This window comes from Leptosomus discolor, chromosome 1 (assembly GCF_034619465.1).
Source record: "Leptosomus discolor isolate bLepDis1 chromosome 1, bLepDis1.hap2, whole genome shotgun sequence".
NCBI classification, from domain to species: domain Eukaryota; kingdom Metazoa; phylum Chordata; class Aves; order Leptosomiformes; family Leptosomidae; genus Leptosomus; species Leptosomus discolor.
The window spans coordinates 216,456,315-216,479,591 of record NC_141391.1 but is presented as its reverse complement, the minus strand read 5'-3'; the positions used below and the strand labels follow the sequence as shown (position 1 = coordinate 216,479,591).

The window sequence follows — 23,277 nt, the reverse complement described above, 5'->3', positions numbered from 1 at the left end:
GGATATCGTTATAGTAGGATAACCATGTAGGCAAACGTGCTCGTATCTGAACGCCGCTTTCCTCTTCAGGTGAGTCTGGTTGACGTGTTTGAAGGGAAATGTTGGAGCACACCATAGGTTTGCTGTATTTCCTTACGTAGAAACGTTAAGTAGTTTTATAGACTTCCTTGTGAAAGCGAGTGAGTGAAATTCTTCCTTCACGCCTCAGTGGCCAACAGTTAAATTGGCGTGTTCCCTAGTTTTGTGTGCTGGTAATCAACCAAGTCCCCTGAAAATTGATGGATGCCCTCATTAGGGACAGTTCTTGCTGCTGGCTGCAGTTCCGTGAGCCACTCGCCACCAGCGAGGGCTGACTCTTCACGGCGTAGCTGGCGTGTAACGCTCTGCAGCGGCGCATCTGGCTTCGTGCTCCTTTTCAAGGACTAAAGCCTCTTGTTTTAATACGTTAAGCATCCTTTGTTGGGATTTTGTGTAAACACAAGTAAATGATTTCCCAATTACAGTATTAAACCGAGGAAGGTTAAAACCCACAGCATCTTCTTTTTATTATTAATTTGTTCTGTATTTCGTAATCTTCTGTTGCTGAGATTTACAAATACCTTTTCGAAGGATGTTTTTTATGAGTCCAAGCCAGCTGTAGGATCAAAGCCTACCAATCTCGTAGTCCCCACTTCAGAGCACACAGCAGCAAACCTCTCTGAAAGCGAGCATGTTTTGCAGACTTGATGGTGTGATTTTTTTAAGAAGCATACACCTGTTCCTGGTTACAGGGTGAAGAATGAATTACCAATTACCTCTACATGTTAGAACATGACACTTCATGTTGCAGGAGCCTGTGCGATCTGTTTAGTTAAGGCCCCCAACCATGTAACCATCCGTTCCGAAATCAGGGGGTGGAAATCCTTGATCAGTCGCTCCTAGTTTTGTGCGTGTGCAAGCTGCGGGAAGGGAGGTCAGTGCCACCGACCTTTGTTTTCCCCTCAGAGCTCTTGAACAAGATGAAGTGATCAAAGCAGGATGCCAGTACACCAGCTCGGTCTCATTACTTTGGAAGCTGCACGCACAGATGCTGCTGTTGCTGCATCAGGCATCACTGATTTACATTCCTAACACCTCCATTACAGCTCGTTTGCTGCTACTTGTAATTAACCAGTTCTTCCTTTTTTTTTTTTTCCTTCCCTTCCAGTAGTGTTGGACTAAATCAGGATTAAAAAAATAGACCGCAGTCATTCTGCTTAGACTCCATCTAAGTGAAATCACAGTTGTAAAGCCAAAGTATACATTAAACACTTGGGGAAATAATATCAAATCATATGCTTTGTTGCAAAGTGCTGTCATACTCAGAAAAGAAGGTTTCTGAAAATAGTATTAAGATGGCTTACAAAGTCGTTAAGCTGTCTTGTTGCCTCCTGGTTCACAGGAGTTTAGTTCAAAAATAAAACTTTTCTCTAATTGCTGGTAGAAAACATGATTACTGGACTTGAAAATCGTGGCATTTGGCAGGTACATTGCACCTACCTTACTCTGTAGCTAAAAGGTAAAATGATATAAAAAGGCTAAATGACATAAAAAATGGGGGTTTTGCTTTTTTTTTCTGCTGTGGGAGATTGGGAAGACGTTAGGCATGTGGAGAACAGGGTATGCTCTAGTATCTCCTCTTCTGAGCAGAGCTGCACTTCTAATTGCGGTTTATCTTCCGATTTGCTTAGGGCAGTTTAAATTGAGGTGAATCTCAAGCAGTTTGGGACCTTGGTTAGCAGTCAGGGTTTCAGCCCAGTGTGTCCATCGTGCCTGGAGCGTTCGACAAGCATCTCCTTATCTTCCGACACTCACCCAGCAACTCATTGCTGTTTCATTTAATTTTTAAAATAAAGTCCTGGTTCCCAAAACACCCGAGCAGCAGAAATGCTGCTGGTACCAGAACCAGATTGTGTTTATTTTATGCTGGTCCTCAACGTGGTTGGGTGACAGCACATGGCGGATATTGGCACTGCGGAGTGCAGAGCTGCAGCTGGCAACATCTGGAGAAGGGGCTGCTGCCGTTGTTGGCATCTGGCAGGGTGGTACCTGGGAGGTGGCCCGGGATCGTCATGTCACGGGTGTCGCTCCTCTGTTTTGATAAAGGGGGAAGTTCATTTCTTTGCTGTCATTCTGTGCTGTCAGCGGGCTCAAACCAATAAATAAAAATGTGCCAGGTTGCACTTGGTTAATTTTTTGTCACCTAGAACAAAACTGTGCAGCAGGCAGTTGGCCACACGTGTGCTACATAGATGTTGGATCATGGAGGAGCCTTTCTGGGGCTGCCGAGCTTTTATACTTTTGTATTTATTAGAATGCCTAACAAATTGCCTGCCTAATGTAAATTTAGCTTTAATTAGTCCATCTATGTGCTGCTGTAATAAGAAATAATGAAAGGAACTGTACAGAGGTGGCATAAGTGCATACAGGTGTCCCTTAAGGTTAGAGGACTTGGCTGAGGTTAGCGGGGTAATTGTGCCAAATCTGAGTCTAGAATTAAATGAATCTAGAATTAAATGAGTCTAGAATTAAGTGGTTAATGACCGCCGTTTTTCACACAAACTTTATAGGCCGTTCTTCCTAATCCAGTATATATATTTTTTTAGTGACCTCATGGGTTTGGGTCTCATTTACATGTAAGAGGTTATAACAGTCCCCAAATTTTTGTTTTCTGTTTTAACTAGAATCAAGCAGTGATAAATTTTGGCTTGCTTTGTTGATCCTGTCAGTAGCACTTCCAGCGTAAGATAATTTTCGTTTTTTAGAAATACAGTTTTGTTCCTTAAGCAGTTCCATTGTCGAGGAGGTGACCAGAGCACCAGAATGTACATCTGCAGATAGCTTTGACCAGGGGAGCAGCATGAATCCTGCTCTCGTGAGCATTGTTACTTCTTTCTACCCTCAAACTCGCATAGTGAATGAATTATTGTCCTTTGATCAAACGAAATTTGGCGTTTTGAGAACTGAAGTTTAGGCAGTAGTTGCCTTTTGTGGATACGACCATTTTGAAATTATTTCCCAGAAGATACAAGTCTTGAAAAAAAATTTTTCTCTTTTTAGCTAGAAATTTCCAGCAAACTTTCCCAACGGGCATCCCTAAGCACAACTGTGTAAGTCAATGAATTGATCCGATGGTAGCTCTGCAGCTACTCGCAGACCCACTGGTGTGACTGTACACACACTTTGCGCAGAGTATTACACCTCCCTTGTTGTAGGAGACCCACGCTCTGATCCAGAGACTGCAGAGTCCTGATTGTAACAGGGCTCTACGTCTAGGGGCTCATAAGAAATGAGCCCATTGCCTTTAGACATTGACTAGTGTGTTACTGTGCTGTGTTAGCCACGGAGCTAAGGGTTAGCCGTGTTAGTTGTAAGTACCCAGGTCCAACAAGACAGTCTAACTCCCTAGCAGAAAATTCAAGTTTTATTTATTTCCCTTGAAATATGCTGTTACTAAATGCATGTCCTTAACAGGATTTTTTTTCCTGATATTCTGCCTGTATTTTCTTTAAATTTTGCCCTGTTATTCTCAATACTCCTCAGCGCAAAATGCTAAATTGTTTTCTGAATATGCTTTTTGATTCTTTCAGCGGTTATCACTGCATTTTTTAAAGAATGAGTCCTGACATCTATAGGAGAAAATGCATAATATTGGTCATGAAATGCCCTAACCAATTTTTCAAAGGCTTTTACAATATCTGATAAATGCGTTTTCAGATTTTCCTGAACGTGAGCTTCATTCTTAAGCAAATCAAAACTCTTTTGCTGCTGTTTTTGAAGAGGGGATTTCCTAAATATTTTTGAGTTACTTTGGCATCTTAAAATATTTTGGCTTGTGTAGATGTGACCTAATATTTATGTTCCATGCTGCGCACGTAGAAGCATGAAAAGCACCTTCTAACCCTAAAAGAATATAAGAAGACACAAAGCTGTTCAGTAGGAGAAACGTTTCCCCATTACTGTTTATGGAGCAGTTAAGCATTAGTGGGTTTTGTCAATTCAAGTGCTGTGTGCCGCTACAGAGGATCTATAACTGAAATTGGAAATCTTGTCAATGTTAAAAAAAAAAAAAAAAAAAAAAATCATAAAGATGCACTCTCTCTCACTGTCCTCTGCCTTTCCATTTATCTGCCTGCAATATAAAATCCAAGTATAGTCCTGAAACATTTAAAGCACACATTTAAGCCTGGGGAAAGAAATGAACAAACTAGATAAAACTAATAAGTGTATCTTTAAGGAGACCACTCGAGTGCCGTGTCTGTGGCTATAAACTTTATAAAGATGGACTCCGCTGTCAAGGGTGCGTTAAGACGGATAATATTCCGTAACAAATGCTGCACTGTGCCGTATGCATTACTGGAAGCGAAAGAAGATCAGGATCGAAAGGTTTTGCGAGACAGGCTTTATAGATCGGTGTGTAATAGACTACCTCTCTGTCTACGCTGCTTTATTGTTAGTGAAATCTTGCTCTTGCATGGGCTGATGAAATGCAGTCCCTTTTCTTCCATCACGTAGCTTCTTTTCCTTTTGCTTTGATGAGACGCGGTACTTAGGCCAAAAAAACTATTATAACGCTCTCAACAAAAAGATGCCCTCAACGCGGTCAATGTAGATTTTTAGATACGAGTTCTTTATAGACAAATTCAGGTTCAAATGGATCCAGTTCACCAGCTCTTCTTCACTAAATATTTTGGCTCCTTTACGTAGAGAAACTGCAAATATTCTTCTAAGCAGTCTACAAAAGAGGTTTTGGTGGCTTCTCAAGAGAATCGATTAAGGATAAAGCTAATCCATGTAATGGCTCTATCCCCAGTTCTCTTTATTTTGAACCTGGAGGCTTGTTACTCCTCTCTGGTTGCATAGTGTGACGCTGCGTGGGGCAGAAGTTGTCTTCAAGTTCCTTAGTACCTGGTGAACCTCATGTTTAAGGCTTTCATTGCTGCTTCTTGGATCCTTGCACTACAGATGTGTGAAGGTCAAACTCAACCATCACCCTCTTGTTCTGGATGTGCATTGTTTCAGGTAATATCCCCATTAATAGAGTTCAGGCATTTCTCCTTCAGAGGATGTGTGTGCTCTGAAATAAGTTTGTTAATTTTGTCAGGTTTTGAGTTCAGTGCTTGAATTTAGAAGTCTTTAGTCACATAGATCTCTGCTACAAGGAACTACTGAAATACTGATAATTTGCCCTTCTTACTATAGTTCCTTGAGCATGATACACATCTTCCTGGGGCCTCTGTTTTGTGTGTGGAAATTCCTGTTGTAGCACAATAGACATTTCTCCAGCTAGACCCGCTGTAAAGTGTAATGATTTTGTTGTATATCAAAAGAAATGAGAAAAGCCTTTAAAACTTTCCTCTCCACTTAACATGGGTCCCAGTTTCAAGCCATTTAGGAGCTCCATTAAGCCACTGGGTTGCTCCTATGCATGCATTAGTAACAGACTTGGTGTAGTATGGAACAGGCTTGCTATATCATGGACACATTTATGAAGATTGATAACAGCCAGGGTTCAGTGTTAACTTTTATTGTCAAACAGGCTGCAGGAGAAACTGCCTAGTATTGCTTTTGCTTTGATTTATGAAAAGGTTGCTGCATGAAAAAGACATCGCGTAAAATAGCTCTGCTGGCAGGAGCATTATAAAATAGGACCATAAGTAGACCAAACAATAACTAACTGTAATTATGTTCATTATGGTCTCTCTCAGCTCTCTGTACCTTTGGCGGGGTGCTTGCACTCGCTACCACGTTAGCTTTAAAGTGGACTCACCTTTCCCACAAAGTGGGATGAGCATGATAAAATCCTGCCGTTTTATAGAGGCAGTACCCCCAAAGGAGACCCTTTTTGTTTGTGCCATGAAATGCAAGGGGTCATTTAAATTCTGCCTACTTGCAGAAGTGATACTAGGAGGGGGAAATGTCTTTAGAAAAAAAAAAAAAAAGCTGTTTCTGTTACAATTTCCATCACTGAGGTATTTTGCTGTTCTTCTGTAAGGGTTGTTTCAGAATGTGTTATATTTAGACCCCTTAAAAAAACAAACGCCAAAACCTCCAGCGTGGTGGCAAAGATCACCAGTTTTCATCTGTAGATGTCAAGAAGAATTATTTTCTTTCTCTTAGCCTAGTACCATCCTTTGTAATGGGATGTGCCGCACCAGGAGCAAGTTGAATTCTTCAGTTAGCAGCAATTAGCAGGAAAACTTTAGTGAGAACCAGTTGAAATCAAGGGGCATGACCTAACTGGGAAAAATTTTAGTGGTTGATCTAAAGTTTGTCAAACTTGCGATACTTTAACGAAAAGCATTCCACTACCATACTACCTGTAGACTTTGGCAGAAAAAAAGCAACTTAAAAATCGTATGTGATAAGGTTATAAAACTCAGGGCATCAGAATGACTTTCTTGGATCAGCCTGAAGCTCCATTAAATAACCCGGTGTCTAATGAACGCTGCCAGCACGCAGCAAATGTGCAAGGAGAGACCTTTGTAAGATCTTTGTGAGCTGGCGATGATGTTTCCCTGCAAAACCTTCTGGTGTTAAACTGCTTTCCAGGTGCCATCGTGTCTTATACCAGTCTCAGGGAAACATCCGCCAGTAGGCAGTGAAAAATTACAAGGTGAAAACTAATTTAAAAATAAGGAAAATAATGGAAAAATCGTGAATGCTGTGCTTTACAACTCATCCCTCTAAGTTCAGTTGATTTGTTCGTGTGAGAAGTGCGTTTTTTCCCTACTAGGATGCCAAGAGGGATGTTGAGGGCATTATGTTGTAATATTTCTATAACACATTGTACAAGCACATTAGAACTAAGATTTGTTATAGTACCCACTCACTGCCAGCATGTTTGCAGGGTGATTATTACTCTTTGTGCACGTTTGCTAACGCATTGTTGTTGTTGCAGCCCAGCTATTTGTATTTTATGGACAGAGTGGCTTGCCACTGCCCAGTGCAAGACCTGGGGAAGTGCACGTAGCCTTTATAGCTTGTCAGAGTGGATCCAAGCTTTTTTTTTTTGTTAAATAACTTCGTGCCCAAATGAAAAATCGGCCTTTATTCTACTATCTCTTAAGATTGCAACCTTCAGTTCCCTCAGGTACGCATCATCCACGGGAGCAGTGATGCTGTTGATTGCTTTTTCTGTACGGTTCTACTCATAATCTCTCTTATTTTTGTGGTCAGTAACAGGTTTTTGAGCCCCTTACGGCTGAAGAAAATAGCTAAACATATATTGCTCTAGAGAGTAATATTTGGATAATAATGTGCCACAAGTTAGTGTCTTGTGGTGCTTCGCATTGAGCGCGGTAGTTGACCTTTGCTGTAGGTAAGAAACGTGTCTTCTTATTAGAACACATTATATAGCACCTATACAAAGGGAAAGCTGGTTTTTTAGTGTAGTAGTGTAAGGTGCTGTGAAGATTTTATTACCACGATTTTAGGGATGATCGTGTTACTCATGCCTTTACAAAGCCTGAAGTGAATCATACAGCTCTTGGGAAATAAGTGGCAGTAACAAATCTACAATATGGCATGCTGTCCTGTGTTTGGTTTCTGTTGCTCATTTGGGCTTTTGGTCTTTATTTAGGTCTGTCTGTGTTCTTTTCGTGTGTCTGTGTGCTTTACACGCCCAGTGATGTAACATTACTGTGGAAAATTTGATGTAGGGACAGGAATAAAATTAAAATGGGTAAAATATCGATTGAAGTGGATAACATTATTTTATTTCACCACCTTCATGTAGAAGCAGGTTTCAAACTGTTGCAAAATTAATACTCCCTTTAAAAATTAGAAATATTTTATTGTATTTTTACATAGCGTGTAATGCCAGTTAATACACCCAAGTAGTCCTGGAACAGCAATGGTTGCAAACCGCTGTCAACAGCCACGTCTATGAGAAATGTCAGCCAAAGCATCGATTCAAGTTCTCAAAGACTCGATTTACCTTATCATGAGCTCTAGCTAAGTCTGAAGAGAGCAGTGAGTCCCTTGCTGCTTGCTGCAGCCTAAACCTCCATAGTGCCAAAAAGCCCCCTCGGAAGTCCTACCAGTAAGAGATGGCACGACCTGGTATTTTCTGCCACGGTGATCTTTGACTTGGCTGCTCGTAAACAGCTGAGCGAGTGGAGTCTTGCCAGTCTTCATTAAATAATTTTTTGGGCGGGGTAATGAGACAGAGCTCAAGTGATGCCACATGCAAAACTCTAAAAATAATTTGTGATCTGAATTTACATTACGAGGCTTGAAAGGCAGGCGTTGATATGCTGATCACATATGCATGGAAGTGGAAGGGTTTGCTCAATTCAGACTGAGCTGATTTGACTCTTGTGGTGGGATTAGTTTGGGGTTTGTTCTGCCAAGTGGTTGGACACACTTATGTATGTCCGGGATGACTGTTCTCCTCTCTTCACTTGCCAAAGATAGGAACTGGTTTTGATCAGTGCGAGACCAAGAAGTTCTTTTTATAGTATATATAGCATGTAGGTACGTTACATGGATACAATATATTCCATGTAGACAAAACTGCTCTTTCCAGAGCTGCTTCTGATTAAAGATTGTAGTTCCTACGCTATCATTCCTGCACTGTGAAAGCATGCGTGTGCCCATCTTAGAGTTCTAAAATTTGTATCATCATCTGTGTGATTGTTTGTTTTAGTTTCCTGGTATTCAGTAAAAACGGTTTCTTAAGCTAAAAAAAAAAAAAAAAAGTGCATCCTAAATTTGGGTAATTGCAACATGTGGTTCCCTTTGCAGCTGCAAGGACCAGCTGTGTGTAAGGTACATTTGTATAATAACATGTTGGTGTACTTTGTGTTTTAAGGGGGGTTTTGTTCTTTTTTTTTTCAGGGAGGGGAATTTTATAAATGAATAGTGGTTTGGGATGATAAGAGTCAATTCGTATCAATTTAAATAAAAGTATTCAGTCTAATTTTGCCTGTAGGGCTTGATGGTAGTCTTGTATCCATTTGATGTCTTGCTTGTCAAGCTATTTGGAGTATAAGCAGTCACAACAGGTCAGATGAGAAGTCCCCCTAGCTTGTTGGGCAGTGGCTAGGAGCGGGTGTTTAAGAATGCTGCGAAAATAGGGGCAAGTATGCAGTGATAGATACCATTTTACCTTCAAACAAGTACTAGAGTGGGGCTTTCCTGAGCCAAACATTATATTTTTGCTTATTATCTCTTGATGGACATCTCTTATGTTAGTGTATAATTATCTTTTGAACCCAAATGTGCTTATGATAACCCCAGTATCCTCTAGCAGCGAGCACCAGCTTTTCATTATGTGTTGTTTGGAAAAGGCTTGAATTATTTTTTTGGTTGTAAATCTACTGCTAGAAAACATCGCTGGCTGCCTCTCTTCCATGTGCCATTGGTAACTTCACAGATCCATCTCATGTTTGCCTCCAATTGTCTTTCTCTGGGCTGAAGAGATCTAATCCTAATGCAACGTCTTAAGCATCGGAGGACTTACCTTGGCAGCTGGATCATTGGTCTAGTTAGGATTCACAACCAGGAAATCTTTTTCTGATCCTCATCCTAATGCCTTCCTGTTGTAAGTCCCAGCCAGGGAAAGGGTTTAAGAACATGCATAACTTCGCACATGCAAATGTGGAATGACTCACTTCTTGAAGTTCTGCTCGTATTTATGTGCTTTGCGAGATTTGAGATCGTAAATTCTCTCTGTCAATCTTAGAGGTGCTCTTTCCTCCCTGTACGCAATTAGTTGGTGCAATACACAGAATGGTTTCCACTGTGCTTATGCTTTGAACTGATGTCCTACCAACGTACCAGGTGTTTTACCAGGTGGGAAACATTCACTAGGTCAGAAAAAAAAAACATCTAGAAAGGTCAATAGTACTAATTGCCAGTCTCTCTTGTTAAACCAGGGTTTTGTCAACATGCTGAACTTGACTTGGTACTCTCTAGACATAATTAAATGTCTGTCTTCAAGCAGCGTGTGCGTGTGAATATGTTGGAATGTGTCTTTCCTCTTCTTCTCATCTCCGTCCCTAAATTTCAAAGGTCAGAATGTTTGAAATAGATTTTTATTTGCTTTTAAGAAGGCTGGATGAGAGATTAAATAAATGAGAGGATGACAAACATTTGCCTGTAGTTTTGTCAGTGCCGAGATTTTTAGGCGAAAGCATCTAAAAATAACACAGGCAATATTAACACTGGAGCTGATCTTCACTAGCACAAAAGATACGTACATCAGCAGGAGGACTAAGTTGTTTTCCGACTTCTGCTAAGGCATTTATTTAGTATTATCACACACAATTAGCATTCTCAGTTGTAGAGCAGAAATGACTGTGATTCTCTTCCACCATTTCATCATAGATTCGTTAGGCAAATTCTTTCTTTTACACCTTCTGGAAAAGTCACACTATGTAGTCAAGTGTAAATAAAAGCAAGAATCAACTCTACAGTACTTGATCTTTTGCTGGCAGCACTTCCCACACGGTAATTTTGAGGGCCCTGTGTGGGCACAGTTTGATTATGGACTGCTTCATAACATCAGTTGTAGATATTCAGAAATCAGATCTGTGGTATTCCTTCCAAATGATTTTTTAGAAGAACATAGCCATTTGGTTTGGGCTTTACATGTTTCATAATGCACTTTCAAGTCATCACCTACTTAATGTGCGAAGACAATGTTTAAAAATAATTTAATATAAAGAGTAAATTAATTTGAAAACTAAAAATAATGATGCAGCAGTAAGGACTTTCATTACCATATGCCCTTTTGTCTTTTTCCCCGTTATCTGGTTTGCAACTATTTTCTATACTATAAACAACTCCTGCAAATTCACTCAGCAGAGAAGCTGTTGGAAGTGGCTCTTTTTGCATGAGGTAATTTTTTTTTAAAAAAAAAGAAAGCATAACCCCCTCTCCACCACCTTTTTGTGTCATGATGGAAACCACCACTGTCTTGCTGCTGCTTCAGACTTGTCGCTTACACTTCATCTGTGAGCTGACCTTCTCTCTAGGTCTTCTCAGCTAGGCTTACGTTTCGCTCTTGCTGATGCTTTATGCAAAATATCCCAAACGTGCCCTTTCTTGTCCGTCTGCTCTGCTGAATCCATCACTGCTGAGGCTACCGGTTGCTGCAACTTTTTTTTTGGTATTATTTTTGTTTGCTCCCTGGCCACGAGAAGTGAAATCTTGGCCTGATGATGTCTGTTGGAAGCGGTGCTGCAGATAATTTCCTACCCCGGCTTCACATCATCTCTTTTCATCTTGCCACTGGCTTCCCCTTCGGTTGCATCACGCCCGTCTTCGCTTTTGAAGCCCTGTGTGTCCTCTTTCTGCTTCACTGCTATTTCCAATTCCCTGTGTACTTTCTCTCTGAACCACTCGTGAGGCCACCTCCCATCCCTCACGCACTCGCTTTTCAAACAAGCACTGAGTTTCACTGTTTCTCAGAAGGAATTTCTGCTGGACGTAGACAACATGAATTGATTAACTTCCCACAAATCCCTCTAAAAATCCTGTTGGTTGCTGGTAAAGCCCTTGAAACCAGTTAGACTGCCGCTATACCTAGTGGCCCGCCTATCACAAGAGTACACATTGCCTCAGTTTCCTTTTGTTTCACCAGCAATTTGTTGTTTCTTACCTTTCCGTGTGCGTTATAAGCACGTTGAGAAAAGAAACATGCTCCTTTTTATTTATTTCTTTTTCACATGCTCCCTAGCGCAGTTGGGGACCGGTCACAGCGTGACTCCTCTCCTACATCAGCAGAAGTCAATCAAACAGGTCAGAACATTGCCTCCAGCACCTTCCCGTGCTGCTGCCTTGGGTCTAATGGGGAGCACGTTCGTTTACAGGGGTTTGGTTTAGAGCAAACGCTTCCCTGGACAGCACTGGCCGTGACTGGGGAACAGCACGTGCTGGGGACCGTCCCCAGTTTGGAGTTTGGGTGTGGATGTGCTGAGCCGCTTGTTTGGAGGGGAAGGGTGAGATTTTACTGAAGAGCTGCAGGTTGTGGTGTATCGTATCGTGCTGCTTGGCCTTGGACCCAGAGGATCGTCGCGGGTCTGTTTATTTAGGAGTACAGGGGCAGCCTCGGATGCCGAGGGTTGTACAAATAAAATCAGGTACCTTTGATAGGTGTCAGCATTTTAATAAGGAAAAAAACAAAGCCCTGGATATTTCTGGCCATCTAATGGCACTATTTTTTTGTATCGCGAGCTGGGTTTTTGTTGCTCTTTTTTCCCCCCCATATTTTATGACAATTGCCTGAAGTCCTGATCTGGTGGGATTATGCCAGAAACCTGCACAGCTGGAAACTCATCAGCGATTCAGATTCCTTCAGTCAGAATGTCAGTTTTATCACAAAACTTGCAAAGCTTACCGTGGTGATTTCAAATTTCCTCTTTAGTAGACATTTTGTTTGAATGCCATGAAGGGGCTCCTTTCTCGTCGCCCCCAGGAGTACAATAAGCTATGCTCTTTGAGAGAGGCTAGATGAGTACAAAGTTACCTTCATTAAATTTTCTCTTCATGCTTTAGCATAGAATATTTCTTTTCAAAACTCTCTCTCATTTTCTTTTGTTCCTTCATCCTATTACCTTTATGAGATTGTGGTGCATCAGCTTGATGGAAAAGGTGGGTGCGTGACTCCCTCGGAGGTTTATTCCAGCACATAGAAACATTCTGCAAGCATGGGAGGTGCTTGAGGAGCAGCTGGGAAAGCGAAAGCAGATCAAGTAATTGTAAACTTAATAAAAACATGTCGTTGCTAGCGTGCCATGTGGCACACAGCGCGGATCAGACTGCTGTTCGTATTGGCTTCTGCCAAGAAAGGCATTTTAGATTTCATGTGCGCTGATTCTGTGAAGTAGTTATTGAGTTGCACTGAATGGAGATGGAGATCTGTCAGGGCTCCCTGGCAGTCCTTTTTCACGACTACCTTGTGTATTTTTCCTTTGTTTTAGTTGTGAAATTCCCAAGTGATTGGAAAAAAAAAGAAAAAAAGGTTAAAAAATAACTTTCTCTGCCACGTGTCCCAAAATACAGATTTCTCTCTCAGGACACGGGGTGGTTCAGGGAAGGGACCTCCTGCTCGAAGCAGAGGCAGCTGTGGCACCAGACCAGGTTGCTTTATCCATTCAGGTATTTAAAACCTGCACGTTTTCACTACAGATTCCAAGTAATTACTGATTTTACACTGTTTACCTTTTCTTACAAGCTTCTTTCTTCAGTCGAGCCTCACAGACCCTTAAATGTTTCTGTAAAGTGACCCTTATTTATAGGAACTTTAGAGAAGTTCTCTGTTAGGGAGACATTTCATTTCCCTTTTGAGGAGTTTCCTCGTCTGACCATCCATCCGAGAGTCCTGTCATCCATCACCAAACAGAGATCAATCGCAAGCCCTTCGATGGGGTTGCCATAATGCACGATGCGACCTTCTTTCCTGAACGGGAGTTCCTGCAGCACGTGGTTTATGGCCATCTCATGTTAGGCAGTAATCTCATTTAGCGTTTTCCCAAAAGTGCAAGTAGTGCATTAGGGCAGTGTAACAAGCACAGCAGATCAATATGGAGCCGCTGCTCTCCTTCAACAGATTAATCCAAGAAAATGGACTTGGTTAACATGAAGGAAGCGGCCCTGTTCACATTGACCTGCATCGGGTCTGCGGTGCCTGGAAGGACAGGCAATGGGCTGAGAGCAGGTTTTGAACAATCACCAGTGAAAAGTCAAAATATGAAAACAAGTAACTGTGAGGCAGGGGACGATGTGTCTTACGGGGCTCCGATGAGGTTGACAACGTAGGGAGTCCATTGAAGCATTCAATGGAGGAATAATACGTGGACTTTGAATGGTCACTAATGGCATGGCTCGGAAAAAAAGCCATCAAAAGGCTCCTTAATGTGGGTTAAAGTATCCCCATTGAAACGGCTTAAAATACATTTACCGAATTTATGTAACAGCAGCCCATTTCCTGCACTCTTCCCCTTTGGATGAGAAGTCACTTGAAAATCACTCGTGAATAAAAGCATAGCTAAGTTTACTGTGTGTATTTTTATTAACTCATGGTCTGTTGTATTGGTTTATCAGTCCAGACCAGGGTTTCAGGCATTTAAAACGAGCTCTGGTTTAGTCGGACATAAATCATCACCACTGTGAGTCTGACGTCTACAAAGAGCGTACGTGGTGCTTCCTCTTGTGCTCCGTCCCGATACACACTTTGCCATAGTCAGTCGGTGTGCAGCAGTTTATGGTCATACATTTTGATGCCTAACACGCTTTTGAAGTCCTTGCTGACATCAGCAGAGGGGGAATTAAGGGAAAATCCTCATCCATAAGAGCCTATAGAAGTTTGAACTTGCAGATCGTAACGTGTGTAAGCACCTGGGACTGCATTTAAATTCTGTTTTAGGCATTCCACAGATGTAATGAATGAAAAGAGTAAGAAGGATGTTTTATATAGGTAGGTACTGTAAAATCAAGATGACAGCGTTCCTTTTTTTGGTACTACATCTTGAGCAATAGCCAAGAAGTCAGTTCCCCTAAGGAACAGCATTGTGCTTCGCGTTTCACGTGTTCGTACTGTAGTAAAATAGAGATCTGCCCTGGCCTGGCCAATCAGCAAAATAAAAGAAAGAACACAATATTCATCTGGGGTTATTGTGGCTGATGAGTCTCGGGTTTTTTTACAACCTTATTGAACTGCAAATAACATGGGCTGGAATGGGTGTTAGAGCAGCCGCTGTCAGGCTTTCCTGCTAGGGTGAATGGGAAGATGTGTTAGGTATACACTTCACACTCGTAATGCAAATGGTGGTTTTCAAAGCACATGAACTCTAAATGGTTTTCTAAATTTTTGTGTGGTTTTTTTTCTACTATTGAAATATTTTACCTTTGGCGTCAAAGGGGTTTAACTGTGCTTTGATTGTCTCTTATAGAAATCAGTATTTAAAGAGTATTTATAAAGCAAATGTCCAGTTAGCTTAAAATTTCAATGGGCATTTTGTTCCTGAAACACTTTGCCAACCCCCTTACTTTTGAAATAGGAAAGTAGTGTATTCCCATTTTAATTCCGTGGCACTATCAGTGCAGGTAACAATTTATAAATTATAAATGACAAGATTTTTGCCCAGAAGAGATTGGATTTTACAGGATGGACTAAAGAAGTTTCCCTTCCTTTGGCTTCCACTGAAGGCAAAAAGCGTATTGCATCAGCCAAAAAGACAGCAAGAGCAATGAGTCCATACAGTAAAGAAAATAGACAAAATTCCTAAATAACTTGCACATCTGGCATCAGGATTAAAATTGAGGTGATGGGAAGGAGGATGCACCAAAAATAGAGTCTCATCAGATCAGCGAAAGTAGGTTGTGTAATTTGCTGATAGTAGCAGGGTTTTTGTGGTGTCGAGGTGTCTTGGTTTGAAAGACAGGTGTCTGTGGAGGAAGGCAGGAGCCTCCCTTGAAATGGAAAGTGCAACCCCCTTCCCTCCAAATTATTATAATTTTGAAATTAACGGGCCTTCAGGCAAAGATATGGGGAATAGGAATAACAGTTCTTTACTAATATATATATATATATATATAACACAAGGCAGGGAAAAAACAAACAACCCCCTGGTTTACACTGACAGAGTCAGAAATACAACCTGACACCCTGTTAGGGGGGCAGTAGCAGTCCGATAAGATGCTGGCTGCAGTCCTCCTGAAGTGATGGATGTAGTTCTGTGGAAGCAGCGATCAGGTAAAAGAGTCTGGTCTTCCTCCGAAGGTCCGGTGGTAGGTAGGTAGCTCTTGTCCTCTGGAACTCCAGTGGGGGGAAAAGCTCCTCTGGGAATCCAGTGGAAGAAGGCTGCTAGGGTGTTCAAAATCTCCGTTTTTATTTGGCATGGACTGCTTGGCTCCTTGCCCCCGGGCGGAGCATCTCACAATGGGATGGGGAGTCGTGAGGCAGTTCCTTGATGGGCCATGAACAGGAGATAGCCCAGGAGCGAGTTACCGATGGGTCAGGCGCTAAGGCATTGTTGTGCCCATGAACAGGAGATAGTCCAGAGGGGGGAGGCAGGGAGCACCGCCCCACCTGGTCTCAACAGCTCCTGAAGATGGTCATAGAATATTTTTTTTTTCCTTTTGGCACATTTTACACTGTAACCCAGGACACGAGGTCAGCCCAAGGGGTGATTTCACTTATGCAGGAGCAGTATTTAATAAGTAGCAAGATTATGTGGTCATAGGGCTGTACAGCAATGAAGGTTTCTTGTGGTTCTGTGACTTCTTCTGATGTAGGTGACATCAGATGTGCTTCATCATTGCTGGGATTGTCAGTGAAAGATGTGAGCTCATACCAAGTTAGGTGTTAGTTTTCTCTGCCCATTGGAACCTGAGCAGGACACTTGGGATCCTGATAGCCAAACTTCTGCAGCTCACGTTGATGTTTGTGTCTGATGTTACCGACCCTATAACCCAGCTAGCTCTAGGAACAGCCATTGTTTACTTCCTTCGCTTCTATTATTTAGTTTACTTCTTTAAAAGAAAAGAGAAGAGTTGCATCTTTCCTGAAATCTTTTTGAGAAGGAAGCCAAAAAGTTCTTTTCTTTTTCCCCAGGCGATATGAGTCTCATCCAATCTGCGCTGATCTGCAGGATAAAATTCTACAATGTTATCGGCAACACGCTCAGGAGACCCTCAGCTGCTCTGCCCTGGCTAGCCAGTACCTGCGTTGTGTCAATCATGCCAAACAGGTGAGTTCAAAATATTGCCACTGAGATAATCACGGAATAAAGAGAGGAAGACTGTCAGATTATCCAATTAGTCCTTCTTACATGCTAAAGCAGTACAGTTCCCAGTACGTGTGTTCTCACAAGCTCCGTGGAATCCACTTTCCATTTATTTAAATGCAGGGGTTTCCATCTCTTCCCTTGAGAAGCTGTTGTTTAGTGTAGTAGCCATTGCTATTGACAGGTGTTTCCTGATATCTGCAGTTTTAGCAGCAAAATGCGGGGATTAAACTATGTGGTAGTATTTATCATCAATATGACAAATGAATGGATGTCTCAAACTAGGTTGATCACCGGTTAGAAGTCTTGATTTCTTTTCTGTTACGTACACTGAGAGTCTAATAGTGCCCTTTACCTGGTCTTGCCCTCCTCTTATCCCGTTTTCTAGGGTGGGTTGTCACTGTAGATTAAAACCTTTCTGCTTTATTAGTGCAGCATAAGGGAAAATTATAGTAATATGTACATCTTTCAGTTAAAAGAAGCTAAAATTTCTAAATATTACTCTTTTTCACCAGCTTACATCTTTCAAATATAAGATGCGTGTGTTGATGACCTCAACATACCTCTTAAAGAAGCCAGTTGGAAATGTGCTTATAGACCATGTATGTAGTGTATGCAAAAATTCTTAAATAAGTCTGTTGATCTTTGTTTCTGCTAAAATCTATGAGTTAGTGTTTGAACGTGTGAACGCACATGCTCTGATGTGTTAGCAGAGACCCGGCAAAGCACATCTAGTATTTGATAATGATAATCATTTTCGCTTGAGTTAATTCTGCCTGTATAGAATAGTAGTAAGACTTTGACTATAATCATTCTTGGTGACTTTTTTGCTCTTATACCGGTGCGGTCTTGCTCTGGTATTACTGAAGATCTTGCTGGAGTTAACACAGCTCGTGGTCTAGTGCTGTGTAAAACACGGTAGGAGCCGATGGTTGCGTGGCAGTGCTAACGCTGTTCCTCAGTCCGCAGTGCTCGGTACATTTGTGCGGTGCTGTTACTGGTAATTCTTTGTTTATGTCGTTAGTATGTTCCTTTTTGAGCAGCAGCCTGGCGGGATTGGCGGTGCTGGAAGACAGATTCAGCCAACAGCTGTAGCGTGGCTGTTCTCCGAACACTGCAGGACAAGGACAATTTGTCTGGCAGTCCAGGCAGCTCTGAAATCGCTTTATGATATTAAACATTGTTATCATCCTATAAAGGGGATCCACGTGATGAAAAATGAAAGTCGGTGAGATCACCCTGTCCCTTTCAAAATCACAGTCTTCAATATATCCTTTGTTGATACGTCCTCCTGCCCACTTGTCACTGCACCAAGCTCCTGAGCTCCTTCATTTCCTTAAAAACTCCACAGCCTACCGCATCTCCCTGCTCGTGACATTTTTTCCCTGATGTCCTAGCCTGAGGCTTTCTTTCATAAAGCTGTTGACAACTTTATTGGTTTTTGGAAAGGTGGTTGAGCCGTGCTCGGACACCCAAGCATGAGAAGTGCAACCAGCTTTCTTCAGGTGCCTTCCATGGGCACGGGACCTGCTATGGCTCCAGCTAGAAAACTGCTCGTCCCCTTCTTCCCAAAGTTGTACAGACCTTTTGAACTGGATTTTTTATTTTTCTTTAAATTGAATTGTATTTTTTTTTCATTAACTCCTACTATGACAAACAGTAATTGGTGTCTACATTTATTTTTTCTAAGTTTTCCTTTAGTGTGATTTTTGTATTCCAAAATCCAGCCTGAAGTTACTGGACCATGGGTGCGTTTGAGGCATTTTAGAAAAAAGGCCAGTGAACCCTATTAAGTTGTCACGTAGTGGACGAGATTTTCACCATGGCTTGCATCGTCTGGAACACTGATTTAGTGTATTTATAATTTTGTATTATTTTTTAAAGTAACTAAAAATTTAGATTAATTACTTACACGTGTTTAAGCTATAACTAAAGTTTGTATCTGATAGGAATTTCTCCAGAGAGCCATGATGAGGATGAACGAATTTGTGTTCAGAAGGTGCAGGAAAAGGAAATGGCATAAATATGAGCACTGGGTTTAAACATCTTTTTTGTTGAAGATCTTCAACCAAGCCTGTCACATAGTTAAAAGTGTTTCCTAAGTGTTTCTTGCTCTCTTTCACACATGCTTCAAGATGAGAATTCAGAGAGGTTTCTCTCTTATGATAACAGAGAAATAGAAGCCTTTTATGATGGAAATATTTGCAAGCAGGGACGATTGTTTTTCATAATGAACATCAGTCCTCTGTAGCTCATCCTCCATGTGTTGCAGCTGTAATTGTAATTATTTTTACTCGCTGATTGCCTAGAAGTCCAGGCAAAGAGTTGCTTTGAAATAATTGCTAAATGCTGTTATAAAATACTTAAGAATTCGCTACTGTGTGTGCCGGGTTGGAAGACAGAGGAATTGGATAAATAGCAGATTCAGAAATGAAAAAGTTAACTGACACTGACTACAAGAAACAAACAAAGAAGAAAATTTGCTAGAGGGAATAGACCAAGATATTGAAAACCAAATAAGTTAACTAATCCGATTTCCTGGCGGTGAGTCTGGGCACTTGTGCTCAGGCTGAGCACACTCTGTGCTTTTCATAAATTGAATTTATTGACTCCTCTTTCTTTCCTATCTTGCTTATAATTATCTCGCCCTCTCTTCTGTATGCTCCTTATTTCTCATCCTGTCTGTAATCTCATGTCTCTATCTGTCCTTTTCTCCCCTTATTAGAAAAGCCCAGAGAGTTGTTAATTCAGAGGAGTTTGACACATTGTTGTATCTTCACTTTAAATCTTTTCCCAAAGTCATGAGAAGCTAGTGAGATAAATTAAACTCTATTATTAATGTTTGCATTTTATTATAATAGTAACGGAGAGAAAAACTTACTTAATGGAGCCATTAAGGGGGAGATATTAGGACTGTCTGTGGCATGCATTTGGGCTCCCACTGGTGAAGTAACTCCAGCCAGACCAGTCACTGGACTAATATGGACCATCCAGTGGCATTTAAATCACTTATCCTAGTCCATCGTCCAGCAGTATTGGCAAGGTGGCTGTTAAAATTTCCCCTGGGCTGTAAGGAGCCCTAATTCTTATATGGAAACACAAGTGGTCTATAGCTTAGTGAAGTCTGTGCAATAGTTTCCTATTAGACCGTTGAATTTCAGAGGGATGCAAGTCTCTGCAGGTAGGTGAGATTTGAGAGTACGTCAAAGAATGATGCCAACAGCTGCTGGTGTGACAGCCTGGCTACAAAATGTTATCCTTCAGCCTTGTTGTAACCAGTATTTTAACTTGTAGGATAGAGTGGTGCTTAATCATGCATTCTGGTCAGAATAAAACCATTATTTTAGCCTCATTCTCCAGTATTTTTACTAGATACTATCTGCCGATCTAATAGAAAAATATGTAAAATTAGTGTAGCTGGAAACACTGAACTGAAACACAATAAAAAGACATTGTCTTTTATGGCCACAGTCTAACACTACCTTGATTGAAGGAAGTTTATTACGGAAGAGTCAGGTTTCCTTCATACCTACATTGGTGTAATGAAAAAACCACAAGAAAAAAATTTAAAATACATGATGTAAATTTGTAGGGGATGTTAAATGGCAAGAGTCAGTAAAGAACATTAAAAAAAAAACCCAAAATGTAGACAAAACCAAAGCAAGTCCCGGGATACTCCTAGTTGTCTGAAGATGAAATTTTGCAGGCAGAAATACGCATGTGATGAACAAATACCTGTGATTTCTTTCCTTAGGACACTAAATAAAAGTAACACAATTTTTCTCAGATCTTTTGGGATTTTCCTGCGTTAACTTATGCAGTGTTAAATTTATGTAAAGTTAATATTCAGCCCACTGATGGCTCCGAGCAAGTTTCTGTAATACTGCTGCAAAAAGAGTCTTCCAGATAAAGTAGCCTTCATCAGTTTTACAGAAATCTCCATGGGGATACTGTCAAACTGAGATTGGAGATTTTGTTAACTAATAAAAGTTTCCCTTATATTTGTTTGTAGTAGCACCTAGGGAGCGTAAAACAGACTCGTTTTGTCAGCGTGTACTTCTCTACCATGGATTCTGGAGAATATTTGTGATCACAAATGCCATCTTTTTACCATCTTTTCATGTGTACACTGTCCTGCTCCTTGGTGCTCCTCTTAAGCCTTGCAGAAAACCTGCTTGATAAGTTGAATGGGTCTCTAGGTTATTTTTAGAAATACCGTGAGAATTTGGTTAAAGACCTACATGACAGGATTTTCAGGCTGTTTATTTTTAATTTTCCTGAGCCCTAACTTCGGTGACTCAGACAATGCAGTCCAGAGCCGTGAGACGATGTGCCTTGTCTGGCCAGGTGCTGCTGCTCGAAGATTTGAATCACTGCTTGTAGGTCTCCTGTAAGGTTTCAGGATTTACATTTGGGCTTGCTCCTAGCATAAGCCCTAAAAATTATCAAATCCCTTCCTACCATTTCTTACAAGGAGACTCATAATTACCGTCTTCCCCATTTTGTGGATTTTGTAGGCAAGAACGGTAGATTGCCTTGGTCGACGTTGTAGTCCTCCAGTGAACATAGGTGGCCTCCAGTGTGCTTCTACTGCCTAGCCCGTCAGTGTCCTGTTAGATCCCACTTTCTGTTCCCCTTCCTGACCTAGACAAGTAGCGTCCATACGTGTGCTCGTTTCTGCAGACCCTTTATTTCCAGATCGTGGCAGTAGGAAGTCCTTAGTAAAGCCCTCCACGCTGTCCTTGCATTTTCATGGTAGAGGCCAGGACCTCTCTGAAGAGTCAAGACCTTGACGGCAGCGCTGGCTGTTGTGACAGGAGAAATAACTCTTGGACTGCTTGACAGATCTATACTTTGAGCTCTTGGTGGCCTGACTATGCACAGGAGGTGATTAATGAAGCGCAAGGTCAGTGCAACATGTTCAGACTATCGAGATTTTGATTATGACTCGGAACACAGGAAGGAGGTAGGGGAGATAGTTACTGTAGTATGGCTTCAGGATATATTTCCCCAAGTATATAATTGCTGGGGACAGGATTTATCTTATTGTAAGGTCAGACGTTTTAATTTCCTTAATAGCCGTAGCACTAGGGCCATGATAGCATTAGGATGGATGGAAAGGAATCATTACTGCAGCTCTTCAGGCCTCCAAATGGCTGGCTTGCTGAGTCCTCAGATAGCTTCGTTCTGCTTCTGCAACTTGTCTCTGCGGTGACGCGTATGTTGACAAGGTTTCTTTTCCTATGTTTGTATTTTAAAAAAAATCTCAAATCCTAGGAAAGAACTGTAGCCAAACTTCAGGGAGTCTCTAGAATAACTTTTGAGTTACTGAAATCTGTGTTTCTCCCTCTCTCTTCCCCTCCCCCCTGACCGTTTCCTTAGCAGAGCATGCTTGGGAGAGGAGGATAAAGGCATTGTCCAAATCAAGCACAAGACCATCAACTCTAATTTCAGCAGAAGAGCATTTTTTCCCAAGAATGATATGACAGCCCATTTACAGGGCAGACCAATAAAGAGAAGAACTGGAAGAGCCATTTCAAGAGCAGCAGCCATCACGGCTCAATCAGTGTGACCGTTTGAAAAGCCAAGACCTGTATCTTATTACATCAGAAATCATACATCTGGAGACACTGTTCAGTCTTAGTAAAATCCACTTATTGGTGATTGAAGGAAGGAGAAGAAAAGAACCTTTCGCTGACCTTAGAAAGGGGAAATATCCTTCAAATGCTGCTATTTCATTGTAGAATCTCCTCAATAACTTCTCGCTGTCAAAGGCACGGGCGTGTAACACTTGGTGTGCCAGGACGTGGCGGTACTTTGTGAGCAAGTCAGCCGCTGCTCCTCACTGTGCAGCCTGGGTTCGTTGCTCGGATTAAAATTTTCCTTGCAATGTATAACGACGTAAATTGCGCTTTTAATTTATTTCACAGCTTATGTCACTTAATGAAGTCTCTCTCCAGGCCTTCTGCTGGAATGATGTTAATGTTCCGACACTTAAGATGAGTAACATGGCCTTTATTTACGTGAAACGATTCTGTTGTGCTCCTCACTCCTATCGAGTGCTGACGAATATGCCTCGCTCTGTACCAACAATAAATATATTTTATGCACAAGATTAATGTTTCAGTCTGTCTCTCTTTCCACTTCTCAGAGGCGGATGGTGTTCCCTCTGCTGTGTCAATCATGTTTTTCCAGCAGATGTTATTGCTGAAGCTTTAAAGCATAGACTTTTATGCATAACCAACCTTGGTTTCAGGAACGGTGCTTACATAGAACTGCTTTCCATCACAGCAACCTAAAAAGATCCCACGTGACAGTGTGCTGTGATTCATGCACCACCAGTTTCCTTTCTTGGGAAGTACTTGTGAATGAAGAGGCCTCCAGCGCCCAAATCTGCAAACCATCTTCGTGCAAGTACCCAGTTTCGTTTAATTGTGTTTGTTCACATAATCACTGCTGCCTTCGTTTTACCAAGCAATCTTAGAAAAGGTTTCTTACGCAGTAGTAACAGGAACAGTGTCAA

The 23,277-nt window shown here is 41.5% G+C and overlaps 1 protein-coding gene across 5 annotated transcripts in view; it reads left to right on the top strand.

Annotated features, from left to right (window-relative positions):
* The window catches only part of CHCHD3 (coiled-coil-helix-coiled-coil-helix domain containing 3), a 163,858-nt gene extending 140,989 nt beyond the window's left edge, over positions 1-22,869 (top strand). For 4 of the 5 annotated variants that reach the window (XM_086475038.1, XM_086475048.1, XM_086475015.1 and 1 more), the window contains 2 exons: positions 16,583-16,718; positions 22,137-22,869. In XM_086475038.1, the coding sequence (XP_086331164.1) occupies positions 16,583-16,718; positions 22,137-22,163 (163 nt within the window). In that variant the 3' untranslated portion in view covers positions 22,164-22,869. The remainder of the gene's footprint in view (positions 1-16,582; positions 16,719-22,136) is intronic. The other variant, XM_086475024.1, reaches the window with a different exon arrangement.
* Positions 22,870-23,277: the final 408 nt, after the last annotated feature.